We start from the raw sequence: 12,716 nt of genomic DNA, 5'->3' as shown, positions 1-12,716 counted from the left end.
TGGTCAACACTTTGCTATGACGTCACGACGTCCCACCTCCTGGTTCGTCGCCATGACAATGAACGTAAACTTCACATCTTTTTCACGTAACCAAAATGCTGCATTCCAAGAAAGATGGCGACTGCTCATCTGAAATCATTTATTGCCCCAGTCCAACTATTATAGCTTTATTTCTTAGAGAAAAGGGACCGTTTACACACAGACAGTGAGCCCATGACCTTTTTAGTTAGCCGTTGTTTAACTTTCACTGGAAAAAAAAAAACAGTCCGGGTCTGTCCGATCAACACAGGTTCCGGCCGGCTCGGAAACACTCGGGCAACATCGGCAACACAGTCGTCAGTCAATATAAAAGCATTACACGAAAAATTACACGACAGCACTACAGTAAGAGTTGGATATTTATGGTTTTGTGGAAATCACAATTTACTTCATGTTCCCCAGATAAGTAAATTAAGCACATGGATGAGTTACAACACTCATTTTGGTCACATAATTAAAACTAAAATAGTTTTTAATTGGCGACTCTAAATAGTCCGTAGGTATGAATGTGAGCGTAAATGATTGTCTATATGTGCCCTGCTAATGTGCCTGGCGACCAGTCCGGGGTGTACCCAGTCAGCTGGCGTAGGCTCCAGCACACTCCCACAAGCATACTGAGGATCAGGGGTATAGAAATTGGATGGATGGTAATAAAGATTTATTTTACACCTAAGTCACTTGAAATTTCTCATTCCTCCAACAACTGATTGTAGGAGAAATCCAATAATAAACATTAAAAAACCATGTTTTTTTTTTTTAAAAACCCATAAACAATACCGTTTAGTCAGTAATGCTCAGCAGATACAATGACAACCTTCCACACAAACAAAGGCTAAATAAGCAATAGTTGCCGCATGTTTCAACATTCAAAATACCCAAACGTCGACTCACTCAGCAAACAGTGCTATGTCGTCACACTTTGGATTCACATCTGCTGATATTCAAGTATAGTGGTGACGTTAAACGCAAGATAAATATATTTTTAAATAGAGTAAACTGTCGCAGTAAAGATGGGGTAACACTGCTAAAATGTTTTTGGTTGTGTCCACAATGATTCATACTGTATATGAACAAACTCAAACGCTACAGCCTTACCAAGTAGGAGGCCTCAATGCAGCATGGCAGCATGTACTGGTACAGTAGAATCCGTTTACTGCCTTGCTTTTATTTGAAAGCTTCCGTTGCACTAAACAGGAAGTCAGTATGTGCACGTTTCCATGCTGTGTAACTGGACGATATGTTCCTGTTGTGGTTTCACGCTGCTACATATACACAATACTACAGCGCATGTCGACCTACATGGACCTGTTTTTCATAGACACAACCCCTTTAGCTGTCGTATTTTATGTCGACACAAGCAGTCGACCATGTATGTCAACTTAAGCGGGCACTTACATGAATGGTGTTGATGAAAGCGTGTTCTACTGTATAGCCATTCCACTGCACAGCAACATAATCTCTTCCTGTTAGTTGCTTGCTACAGGAAAATACGTTCAACCTGTGGTGTCCTAAGTACGGACCGGGGGCCACTTTCGGCACACATTCTTAGTTTTCTTCTTATAGACCAAAATGAGCATGACTGCTGGTGATTGTGTTTTTAAAAGTCCACCCAGGAGTGGATAGATTTTTTTTTAAAACACCCTAGTAGAAAAACTATCTGTATCCTTGTTCCAGTTGACATATTCTATAAGAGCCCAATTAAAGGCTCAGTAAGTCTTTAAGTCTTTGAGACAAAGTTGGAAACGTGGTCACAGTCACAGTCCAGCCACCTATGTAGATTTTAAAGTATAATACTAAGCTAAACATTGAAATATTTGGTTGATAAATGCTTGAGTGTGTTTACATATTTGCATATTCACTGATTTTTCACTGAGTAATAAGATCTGAAGACTTTTCCACACCAAAAAAATCCAAATGCAACACTTTTGTTTGTGCCCATCTTTCATGAGCTGAACTCAAATATCGAAAGCTTTTATGTAACCAAAAAGGCCTCTCTCTCTCACAGATGCTGTTCACAAATGTGTCTGTCAGTACTGGTATTAGTATTAATATTAGTATTATAGTCCATCGTCTTCACAGGTGTGGCATATCAGGATGCTGATTAGACACCATGTAGACTGGCTGCAATAAAAGGTCACTCCAAAATGTGCAGTTTTAATATATTGTGGGGGTCATGAAACCAGTCAGTATGCTCACTAACACAGATTTTGACAGATTTGTGATCAATATTTGAGAGAAATAGACCTTTTGTGTACATAGACATTTTTTAAAGATCTTTTAGAGTTGAGTTAATGAAAAATGTGAGCAAAAACAAAAGTGCTGAGTTCATATTCTTGTCGAGTATAGCTTATCAACCTACACTGTGGACAATTCCTAGACGTCAGTATACAGAGCATATGTCATATCTCCAATATCCACGTACGTCTCACTCACTGATCATTATGGCTCTAAAAAGGCTTTTTTGCTTTAAAGGAAAACACTAAACAGCAAAATGGATTCAGAAGATGTTTATCTAAGTCCACCTTTTCCTTGCAGAAATGCTGTTGTTCTTAACATGTGCTCCACTCAGCAGCACGGCGTCTCGATGGATCAAGGTCGCTTTTGTCACAACTGGCTGAGCGAAAGTGGTTACGGCCGGTCACGGTGCATTCATGCAGAGATAAAGGTGCAGTGACTGTGCGGCATCTGAAGATGCGAGGTTCCTGCAAGTTGTCTAGCTCCATCCGTCAGAGGATAAAAGCGTAAATAAATACAGGCTTAATTCTATCCAGAGTGGCTGAATTTGTAGTCGGAGCCTCCCTGCAGCCCACTGTGCGGTCAGTACGTCATCTTTCTCTTGTATCGCTCTTCATTTTAACATGTACGCTCTGGAGCTATGAGATATACACTTTGTAGTATTTGTCCAGTCAGTTAACCAATCAACAAGTCATTGCATCATTACAGAATATGGTCATCTGGAACGCCACGGTTCATTTAGTCTTGGGAACAACAAGTATCTCATCACCGTCTTGGATGCTGTACGAGTGAAGAGCTCGTGTGTTGTACTTCAGCTCTTCTGGACCAAAAGCGCTGTTCTTGTCGATGTAATACAACCTCATGCTGTTCGTCGACAGCTGGACCACTGATGTCAGCTGCTTCTTCAGCTCAGCCACTGTCTGGTCCAAACGGATGCATAGCTGGAGATGAAAATACACAAAAATTCAGCATTTTCAACATTTCAACATTAAACTGGATTTGTGATGAAAAAAAACACACTTTTTTCAGTGTGTTTGATCGTGTGACTGATAGTCGGTCCAACTCATTCATAAACATATTAAATGCTTGTTTGGTTATTTGGTGACACCTGCTGGCTGCAATAATTAATTCAGTTAAACTTATGTCACACTGAATGATACAGAGCATATTGGACTGTGTGAGTCACCAAAAACTTTCTCATACATTCCTGTCATGGAGACTGTGTCTGTAAGTAATGTGCAACTATAATGATATGATGCCTGTGTGGATTGAGACATGTTTTAGACAGCAGTGTTGTTTAATTAGGACGCTAATTATGTCTGGCTTGGAGAGAGTAGCTGCTGTGTCAGACACTGACTCAGGGTTTCCCTTCGGATCTTTGAAGTTTGTGGCGGCGGGCTGCATGGGAGGGTGGACTGCCGCAGTTCTGTTGTGCCCCGTTTACGTCTGCAATTTTTATTTATCTTGTACTTTGTACATATTTGTCTTTTTACTTCACTAATGTTTTCCGTCCATCGTTTAGATTTCACACTTGTTCGCCGGTCCTTGAACGCACCATAGTTGAATGGAAAAGTTCCACTACAGAAGAACCAGTTAACATAAGTGAATGTACATTTGTACAATGTACATAATGGTAAAATCGTTCTTCTTCGTCCTTCCTACCAGAAGAAGACCATCTTCATATGTCATTCATTTGTCGGGTGGGTGCAGAGTTGGGTGGTGAAGCCAACCTGAGCCTTGAAGGTTTGTGTGCAATAGCGGCAAAAATGTGCAGCATCAGCTTGCGGTGGTAGATTTTGATGGCACGAGATTTGCGTGATGTGCGCTTTAACTTCACAATTTTGATACGCTGTGCTTCTTGGCTACGGCTCCTTTTCTGATTGCTCCTTGCCATGCTTGTCAATCCTGGGAAGGAGTCTCCCAGGAGTTGTGGTCAATACCGATTTTGGGGTGTCCTTGAAACTTTTCTGGCCACCTTGGGAGTGTGCTTCGGTCTGCAATTCTCCATATGCAATACTATTTGGAAGGCGCTCATCTGGCATCCATGCCCTGCCCATCGTAATGGAGACTGACAATCATGGTAAAAACACTGGACAAGCCAGTCTCTTCAAGGATCACTGACTTTAAGCTTTCTCACGTCCCTTTGATATACGGTCCAGTTCTTGCATGAATACAGTAACGTTGTGAGGACCATGGCTCTGTCGACACTCAACTAGTTGTTGAGAGGCTGATCCTTTTACGTTCCAACACTGATGATCAAATGCAGATCTGGCTTTGGCAATCCTGGTATCGACGTCATCATAGTTTAGATTTGATGTTCATGTCAAATGTATCGTTGTCACTGACTGTATGGAGCTGTTCGGTAAACATTAATGGAGAGGGAAATAAGATTCAAGGTGAAAGTGACGGACCTGTTCCACCTTTTCCTCGCAATGAACCTCCACTTCAGCATGGCAGCGTGGCCGGAGATCGATTTCGGCCAGTGGTTCCAGCTTTCCATACTTGTTTACCAAACAATGGTATCTTGAAAACAACAAAAAAGAGATTTCCGAGCTTAGTAAACACCCCAAACCGATTAAAAAAATAATAAAAATCAACGTTTCTTGGTGTTGTTGTTGTTAATGGGACATAATACTGTTTGATAAGGCGCAGTTCTATACCACTGTCAGTGTGGTTATTACAGTAATAGCACAGTTATTCATTTCTACCACATGGTGCCTATACATTACTGCCAATGTGATGTAGCTAAAATAGGTAACTGAAATATTGGTTCCCTGTATGATATTACTCAGTTCTACACAGGTGACTGGGTATTGTTGTGAGTAGTATAGTCACATGTGGTCAGTCAGCATCATGAAAAACTAATAACGATGACAAAACGATGCATGAAAAGCGCATGCAAATACAGTTTAGCCACAGTAAAAGTAGGGGAAATGTGCGTTGTGTTAGAATGAAGCTTTGGGGTCAGCAGGGGAGGACACATACCTGTGAGGCAGCTCCTCTTCAGGACAGTGCAAGTAGTAACGGATAAAAAATCTCTCTGAGTCCTCTCTCTCACTTTCGGTTATAACGCTGCCGTTCAACAGCGATATAGAGGGAAGCCTGGGAGCAAACATGATGGAACTATCAGACGGCTTATGTGACATGATGTGAATAGCAAGTGCATCCGCGTATTGACTGGTTCCAGGCGCCGCTCAGTGTAAGGAGACACCAAAAGTACCTCTGCATTCTGTTTCCAACAAGACTCACTGCGCTATCATCAGGCTGCGACGCTCCACGTTGCTGTACTTCTGGAGTAAAGGGATGCCTTGTAATCGCACCTCCTCCAGCTTAGGGAAGAAGTTCAGCTTCTCGATGTCTTCCCATCGGTTCAGACCTGGTGAGACATGTGAGGAAAATAAATGACGAGGGTGCAGCTCTTTGTACTGTGCTTACTAATGTAAATTCACACTCAAGTCAAGTACTAAATGCAGAGTTTATTGCTGGTGATTTCATGCATCGGGGAACACACAGAGTTGATATTAGATCTCTGTTACTTCGACCAGCTTCTGTTGGATATCACTCAAGTCCTGTCCCCACTCAAGAGAGGAAAACATTCACACAATTTATCATCTTAAATAAACCCAACATACATTTTTCACACCGAGAGGAAACTACGATGGTCATACAAAAATCCCATCATGTCACCAGCAGTGGGTTCATCCTACAATGACTCGGATTTAAGCACACAGAGCAACTGACCTGAGTTGTGGAGATTGATGCTGCGAAGGTTGGGGAAGAGTCGTTGCAGGATGTCCTTGCCGTCTTGTATGGAATGTAAATTGTTGTTGGCCATGACCAGAGTGTCCAGTCCGGGGAACATGGATCCAAACTTACGGACTTCGACCCAGTCCTGTAGGCTGTTGTCTGTGATGTGAAGCAGGCGGAGACTGGGGCAAGCCACACTGGAGGCACTTACACCACTGTACTCATTAAGGCACAGGAACAATTCTTCTAGCCTGCAAGACAACACTGATGACTGCATTTGGAGGTATGCAGCTGTGACCATTTCTTCCTGGAACCCAACAGACATCCTTGATATTCATATTTCATAAGGTGAGTGTTTCTCTTACTCAGGTATCTCACGGGTTAGCAGCATCACTGTGTCCCAGGACACTTGGGTGTTGTTTAGGACGAGGCGTCGCACCCGAGAAAAGGCTTCCGCACACTGTTGCTCAAGGGTCATCCCTGCTAGCGGGTTGGAGCTCAGATTTAGGAAATCCAGATTGGGGATGTTTGACACGATTTTACTGATCTGAAAAGACATTATGTTGATTGAGTCTTCACTGGATTGTGTACGATTGTTACCAGGAACCCAGACGATAACCTGACGTGATGGGTAAGTCAGGGGGCGTGTGCTATGATTTACAAACACAATAAGACGACAACATGCAACATAATTTCTTACTCATATTTCTAGTAATATTGAAAGTGAATAAATCAACAAACCCAGAGACAGCACCTCATGCCAGTCCTGCAGCTTGTTATGGGACAGGTCCAGCTCCATGACATGGGAACAGAAGGCAGCGATTTCACTCTGGTCTCCTGCCCTGCTAATTCCACAACCATTCAACACCAGCACACTGGGCAAGTTCAGACGGTCTGTTAAGGGAAATATTATTTTAGGCTCAACATAAACAGTACACAAATGTACATCCAGTATTAATACAGTGGAACCGGTTCATGTTGACGTCTTGGTGGACAGGGTGACTGACGTCAACATCTTGTGGTGTTTTATGATGTTGGAGGCTCATCTCACCAATTTCTGCCTAACTGTTTCAAGATTTCTGGAGCAAATCCCCGCTCTCTGCGGGGGTTACGCTCTAGGGCAGGGGTCTCAAACGCGCGGCCCGTGAGGCCCCTGCCTTGATATGAAAGTTTAATGTTAGTGCGGCCCGCGTAAGTTTGATATGGATGCTGTATGGCATCATGTACCCCGAAAAAATTATTACGTTTGATTAATGTTCATGTTAAAGGTTAAATAACTGTTAATAGTTATCCTCCCTATCCATGTGGAAGTGGTAGGTTTTTGGCTATTTAAGTTTAAAGGAAATAACTTGAAGGCTACCGTTTAGGTCGCTAGCTCTCTAGTTTGAGAGTTAGCATGTGTTTCAAGACCCTGCAGTTGTGCAATATGTTGTAAATAAAAAGAGTATAAATGTGACTATAGTCGTGTTTTGTCATGTCTACCGGGCTCTAATAATGCTTTGTTAATTTTAATCTGAAAAAAATAATTTGTTTACCCAACAAACTATATGTGGTTTCTTAAGTTTTTATTATTTGCCGTTTTATTATTATTATTGTATTTATTTATTGATTACTGATTGATTGATTTTCTTTATTCTTGATTTGTTTATTTATTTTTCATTTTATTTTGATGCGGCCCAGTCTTGCCCAGACCATAGCTCCAGTGGCCCCCAAGTAAATTGAGTTTGAGACCCCTGTTCTAGGGCCACCAGCGTGTGGCGAAAATCCGTAAGTGACTGAGACTAACTCAAATGTCTATTTGCGACACATGGCTGACTCCTCCCATTCTAAATCCTCCTGGTCGCATTACATAAATCTACCGATTGGATATTTAGCTCACCTTTCATAGGAGAACCTTGGGGACAGGCAGTTGGGACCACCACCACTCCCATGCCAGGCCCTCGCCGGTACGGGAAGTTCTCAGGGCTGTATTTTTCACTGATCACCTCCACAAAGGTGCGACCATGCGTGCACTCTGGTGACTCCATTGCTCTGTCCTTCGGGACCGGAGAGTCTCCCCCTGTTTTGGACAAGAAAAAAAAGGCTACACATAATGTACATTACACGCATTAAAATGGACTCCCTGAACCAAACTGAAACTAATGCACTACAAATACTTGAATCTAAGCAAGAAGGTAAAATATTTATATTTATTCTACCTATTTAATCTACATTAGCAGATTATTTTGCTGAAGTTTGCTGAAGTTTACAGTGCATGAAGTATTCACTAAATTTTTAGCTTCATGGCAAAAGTTGTGAATACTATACATTTTTATTTTTAATGTATTTGCAAGCATAAAAAACATTTTTATGATAGTAAGCGGCGTGGCTTTTGAATTGTGAGGAGAAAAATCGATTGGAATTAGGTTATTAGTCATAACAAGGGGGTGGGTTTTCACCAATACGCCACCGTTCAAAACCACTTTGGGTTAACTGAAGACTAAATTGCCTATATGTGATCATGAATAGTAGCATGTTTCACTTTTATAGTATTTATTCATTCATTCATTCATTTTCTACCGCTTATTATTTATTATTTTATAGTATTCACAATTATAGTGCCCTTGCAGTGCATTTCTTTATGCAAAGCTTGGCAGCATTCATTTTTTTCAGCATTTTCAGCATTAATGGCAGCACAATGATTGACTGGTAATCATTCCAGGTTGTGGTCAGATCCTTCTTCCTCTGTGACCCTGTACTGGGTAAGTGGTTTTGAAAATGAATGATGGCTTTTTATACTCATAGGCAAGGACGAGCTTGAAGCAGGAATGGCTCATTAGTAAATAACTGCTGTCACCTCTGACCTGTTCAAACCCGCCTTAGTTACCAAACACTAAAGTTACTGATGTACTTGCAATCAGTCATTAGACGGAAATACGGCATATGTATTCCAAGTTACGAATTACATTTTCATTCATTCATTCATTTTCTACCGCTATTTTTCTCACGAGGGTCGCGGGGGTGATGGAGCTTCAGGCGAGATTCGGTGTACACCCTGGACTGGTGGCCAGCCAATCACAGGGCACATATAGACAAACAACCATTCACACTCACATTCATACCTATAGACAATTTGGAGTCGCCAATTAACCTAGCATGTTTTTTGGAATGTGGGAGGAAACCGGAGTACCTGGAGAAAACCCACGCATGCACAGGGAGAACATGCAAACTCCACACAGAGATGGCCGAGGGTGGAATTGAACCCTAGTCTCCTAACTGTGAGGTCTGCGTGCTAACCACTAATCCGCCGTGCAGCCCTAATTACATTTTAAGATGCTAAAATAACATCAAGGAGAGACAAAAAAGAGGCTTGATCTAATTTGTATCAACAAACCATAATGCCATTCCAATTAAATATGATTAAACTGTCAAAACAAAATGTAGATAATTATTTACAAAACAACTCACTGTGAGGATGGCACACTGGAACAGTGGCAAACCGTCAAGAAATTGACAAGTGTGAGTGGTGTGGCTCTTATTCTGCTGAGTGCGAACAAGCCTGCCATTGAATCTGCTGCAGAAAGCCATACATTATGTAGCGGTGCATCAGATATAAAAAAAATGAAAGGATCTTGTTACAAAATCTTATTTGATGAAATGGGCTGCTGGTAAACTGCGCTGATGTCTGAAAGCAATTTGCTTCTTCTCAGCCAATATGAAGCTGCAATGTTATTGTTGTAATTTTCCACAACAAAAGCTATTTTTACACACAGCAGGCATTGCCACTTTGTGCAGTAAGAGAGCATGCGTCTAAATTATTACTGACTCCTTCTGGAATCTTTGACAGAATAATGTCACAGCTCAATGCCATAGAGGATCTTACCTGAAGGAAATGTTTCCTTGCTTTGACGTCTTCCACTGCTCTCCGTCTGGTACTGCTATCCGTCTGGTACTGCTATTGCCAAAGAATGAGAATATCTTATTTATTCTACTTTTTATTGAAATGTGCTCAGTTTATGTCCAAGTATCAGTTCTATAATGAAATGAAATATGCAGGGGTTCGGTGTACGATTCAGTCTGAATTAACATTAGGGAAAGAAGATATAATAATAATAATAGTAAAGATTCGCTTTGCTTGCAGGCCCATAATTACAGTGGAATCATTTACATCGGCTTATTTAGGTTGACATAACATAGGCAGTGAAATACTGAAATGATACCTAAATACTATCTATAGCCAAACACACAAACTCCAAAGGAAGAACGTCCAAAAATGATTAAAAAAAACAGGACCTGACCTATAAATGTAGTTAGATTTTTGCATTCTCGTGTTAAACCATACCAAAGTTTCAGATCATGAGGTCTGCACATTTGAAGGTGAGCCCTAAAAGAAGTTTGGGTTGGCTCAAAACACTCGATTTCAGAGGGCGTGGCAAAACTGTTCCTTTGTGATGTCACAGAGGAGCGGGCATCCTTATGAGCATGTGGCTGTAGGCGCGATACACTCTCTGTGTGTCTCTCTCAAGCTCCACTTCTGTGTTTACGTAGCTAGAAATGACTTGTAAAAAAGTTTCTTTGGATGTAAGGCAAAGCCACATTTGTTTAGAGTCCCTTACGATGCCGAGTGGTTGAAGTTCCTGATTCCCTACCAGCAAAGGTTATTGTGTGTAACTGCTCTTTAGAAGTCCACAACTCAATACAAAGGGTAAAAAAATGAGCATAATAGGTCCCCTTTATGTTTTGGAATGTAACCCATATTTTCCGGACAAATGTGTCCTCTAATCGCAAAAACTTTATTTTATGCGTGATGTCCCAAATTTTACCAGATTTGAACTCTGCAGATGTCAGGCCGATAATTATTGGTACCGATAATGATCAGACATCCCTACTTATTATTGCTTACCATATTGGATTCAAGGAGTGGAACAGTGACTAGACGGGTGTCATCATGTCTTGAGGGTTCGATTGTAAAAGTATTAACAAGGTTAACAAAATTACTATTATTATTGACTTAATAAATGGGTCACCATTTCATGGTTGAATGTGGTCTATTATTAGTAAAATATAAATGCATATTCAAGCCAATTAAACATTCATGGCTTAAATGAAGCATTTGCGAGGATAAAAATGGATAAATGAACAAAAAGACAAATACAAAACATTAAAAAGATGTGATATAAAGTGTAAATACAGTGTATGTGACTAATGAATCGAATTGACGGTAGCTGAATGCTAGCAGCAGGTTAGCAGTGTAGAGTGGGGCTGACAGCAGCTCCTGTGTGAATGTTTAATTAACTCTTAACAGTGGCTTGAAAGGAGTGTTCTAAATTGGTCTCTAGGTGTCAGTAATGTTACATTGATCAAAAAATCAATTTATTGATGGCAAAGAAGACTTAACATGCCATATCGTATGCTAACCGGGAAATGTAAACCAAATGTGTCCATACATTTTCGACATAAACTATAGTTGTATTAATTTAACATTTATAAAGATGAGGTATCTTTTAAATAAACTACAAGTGATAGATATTTGAACAAGCTGAAGAAATGTAAGAATATAAAACATCATAGTGTAATGTCATGTGACGTCATAAAGGGAATTTTCACGAGGCTTTGTTATGATGCCAAACACCCATTAAAAAACGTCGGATTTCACACATCTTCGCTTCTCTGTCAAAAGTAATATACCTTCCCCGGTCAACCACAGTGACTCGCAATTCCAAACCAGCAACCATTACATCGGCACAGATTTTATGGCTATTTATGGATTTACGGCATTCCCCTTTTAATAAGTAATGCGACTGGCTGCTGCCCTATTTGACGAGAAGCAATGGCGGCAACAATGTAGAAAGCAAGAGGAAAAGTTGTTATTTCAGGGATGGTAAGCCAAACCGTCGCATTTAAACAAAGCCGAAATTATATTTAACTCTCTTCACATCTTAATTTCTATCAACGGCGAATTTTACCAGTACAAGCAATCAATACGTCGTGTATGTCGCTGAATTGACTCATATTCGAATGAAGTCCGCTTTTTAACAGACACTCTTCTGTAGCATAGCAGCACCTTGTACAATCACAGTTACCCACATCGATGGAGCTATATAAGTTATACATGTAAATAACATTGCGTACATATTGGTAAAAGGGGAGTAGGAAAGGATGACAAGAATTTGTATTGACCCCCAGCAGCTTCTCGTTGGAGAGCAGAGACAGAAGACGTATGGCAACGATAGAAGCTAATGTTGCAGCTAATAATATCATTCTTGTCTCAAATGGTGAGGTAAATCCGGCTCATCCTGACATACCTTTAACGGCCACTTTCAATGTCTCTTGATGAAAGCAGAGCAGCTGTCATTTTCAGCCGTAGCATCCCGGAAGTGACGCATTTGTTTTCGCGTGCTCGAAGACAAGGAGTCTGAATTGAAATTTTATTTTTTTTTTAAACTATGAATTTGAATGGAGATTAGTAATCATGTCATGTATTGCAGGTAACAAAAAATGATGCCAACCGCCCATCTGACTCATGCTCATATTTTAATTAGACATAACAATTGTAAATGTTATGTATTCGTATTAGTTATTTTTCAACTTATTTTCACAGCTGATGCATCATAATGCTATCCAAATGCTAAGGGACAGGAATACAAATGAAAGCAGTTGGAAGAAGCAGAACTTATCCTTGTATATTACGGATTTTTACATGTTGACACAATATT

The 12,716-nt window shown here is 40.6% G+C and overlaps 1 protein-coding gene across 2 annotated transcripts; it reads right to left on the bottom strand.

The window, feature by feature from the left end:
• Positions 1–127: 127 nt before the first annotated feature.
• LOC131134535 (tubulin-specific chaperone cofactor E-like protein) lies at positions 128–12,393 on the bottom strand. 2 transcript variants are annotated; one of them, XM_058079930.1, is made up of 10 exons: positions 12,306–12,393; positions 9,884–9,955; positions 7,901–8,080; positions 6,776–6,915; positions 6,387–6,568; positions 6,016–6,272; positions 5,524–5,650; positions 5,260–5,376; positions 4,686–4,797; positions 128–3,215 (listed from the first exon to the last, which is right to left on the bottom strand). In XM_058079930.1, the coding sequence occupies exons 3-10, from the start codon at positions 8,046–8,048 to the stop codon at positions 3,009–3,011; spliced, it is 1,290 nt and encodes a 429-aa protein (XP_057935913.1). In that variant the 5' UTR covers positions 8,049–8,080; positions 9,884–9,955; positions 12,306–12,393; the 3' UTR covers positions 128–3,008. The 2 variants fall into 2 exon arrangements, with proteins under 2 accessions (XP_057935913.1, XP_057935914.1); XM_058079931.1 differs by lacking the exons at positions 9,884–9,955; positions 12,306–12,393 and having other exon boundaries at positions 6,763–6,915; positions 7,901–7,918.
• Positions 12,394–12,716: the final 323 nt, after the last annotated feature.

This window comes from Doryrhamphus excisus, chromosome 8 (assembly GCF_030265055.1).
Source record: "Doryrhamphus excisus isolate RoL2022-K1 chromosome 8, RoL_Dexc_1.0, whole genome shotgun sequence".
NCBI classification, from domain to species: Eukaryota; Metazoa; Chordata; class Actinopteri; order Syngnathiformes; family Syngnathidae; genus Doryrhamphus; species Doryrhamphus excisus.
Note: the sequence above shows the minus strand (reverse complement) of the source record. Positions and strands in the feature narration are given on the sequence as shown.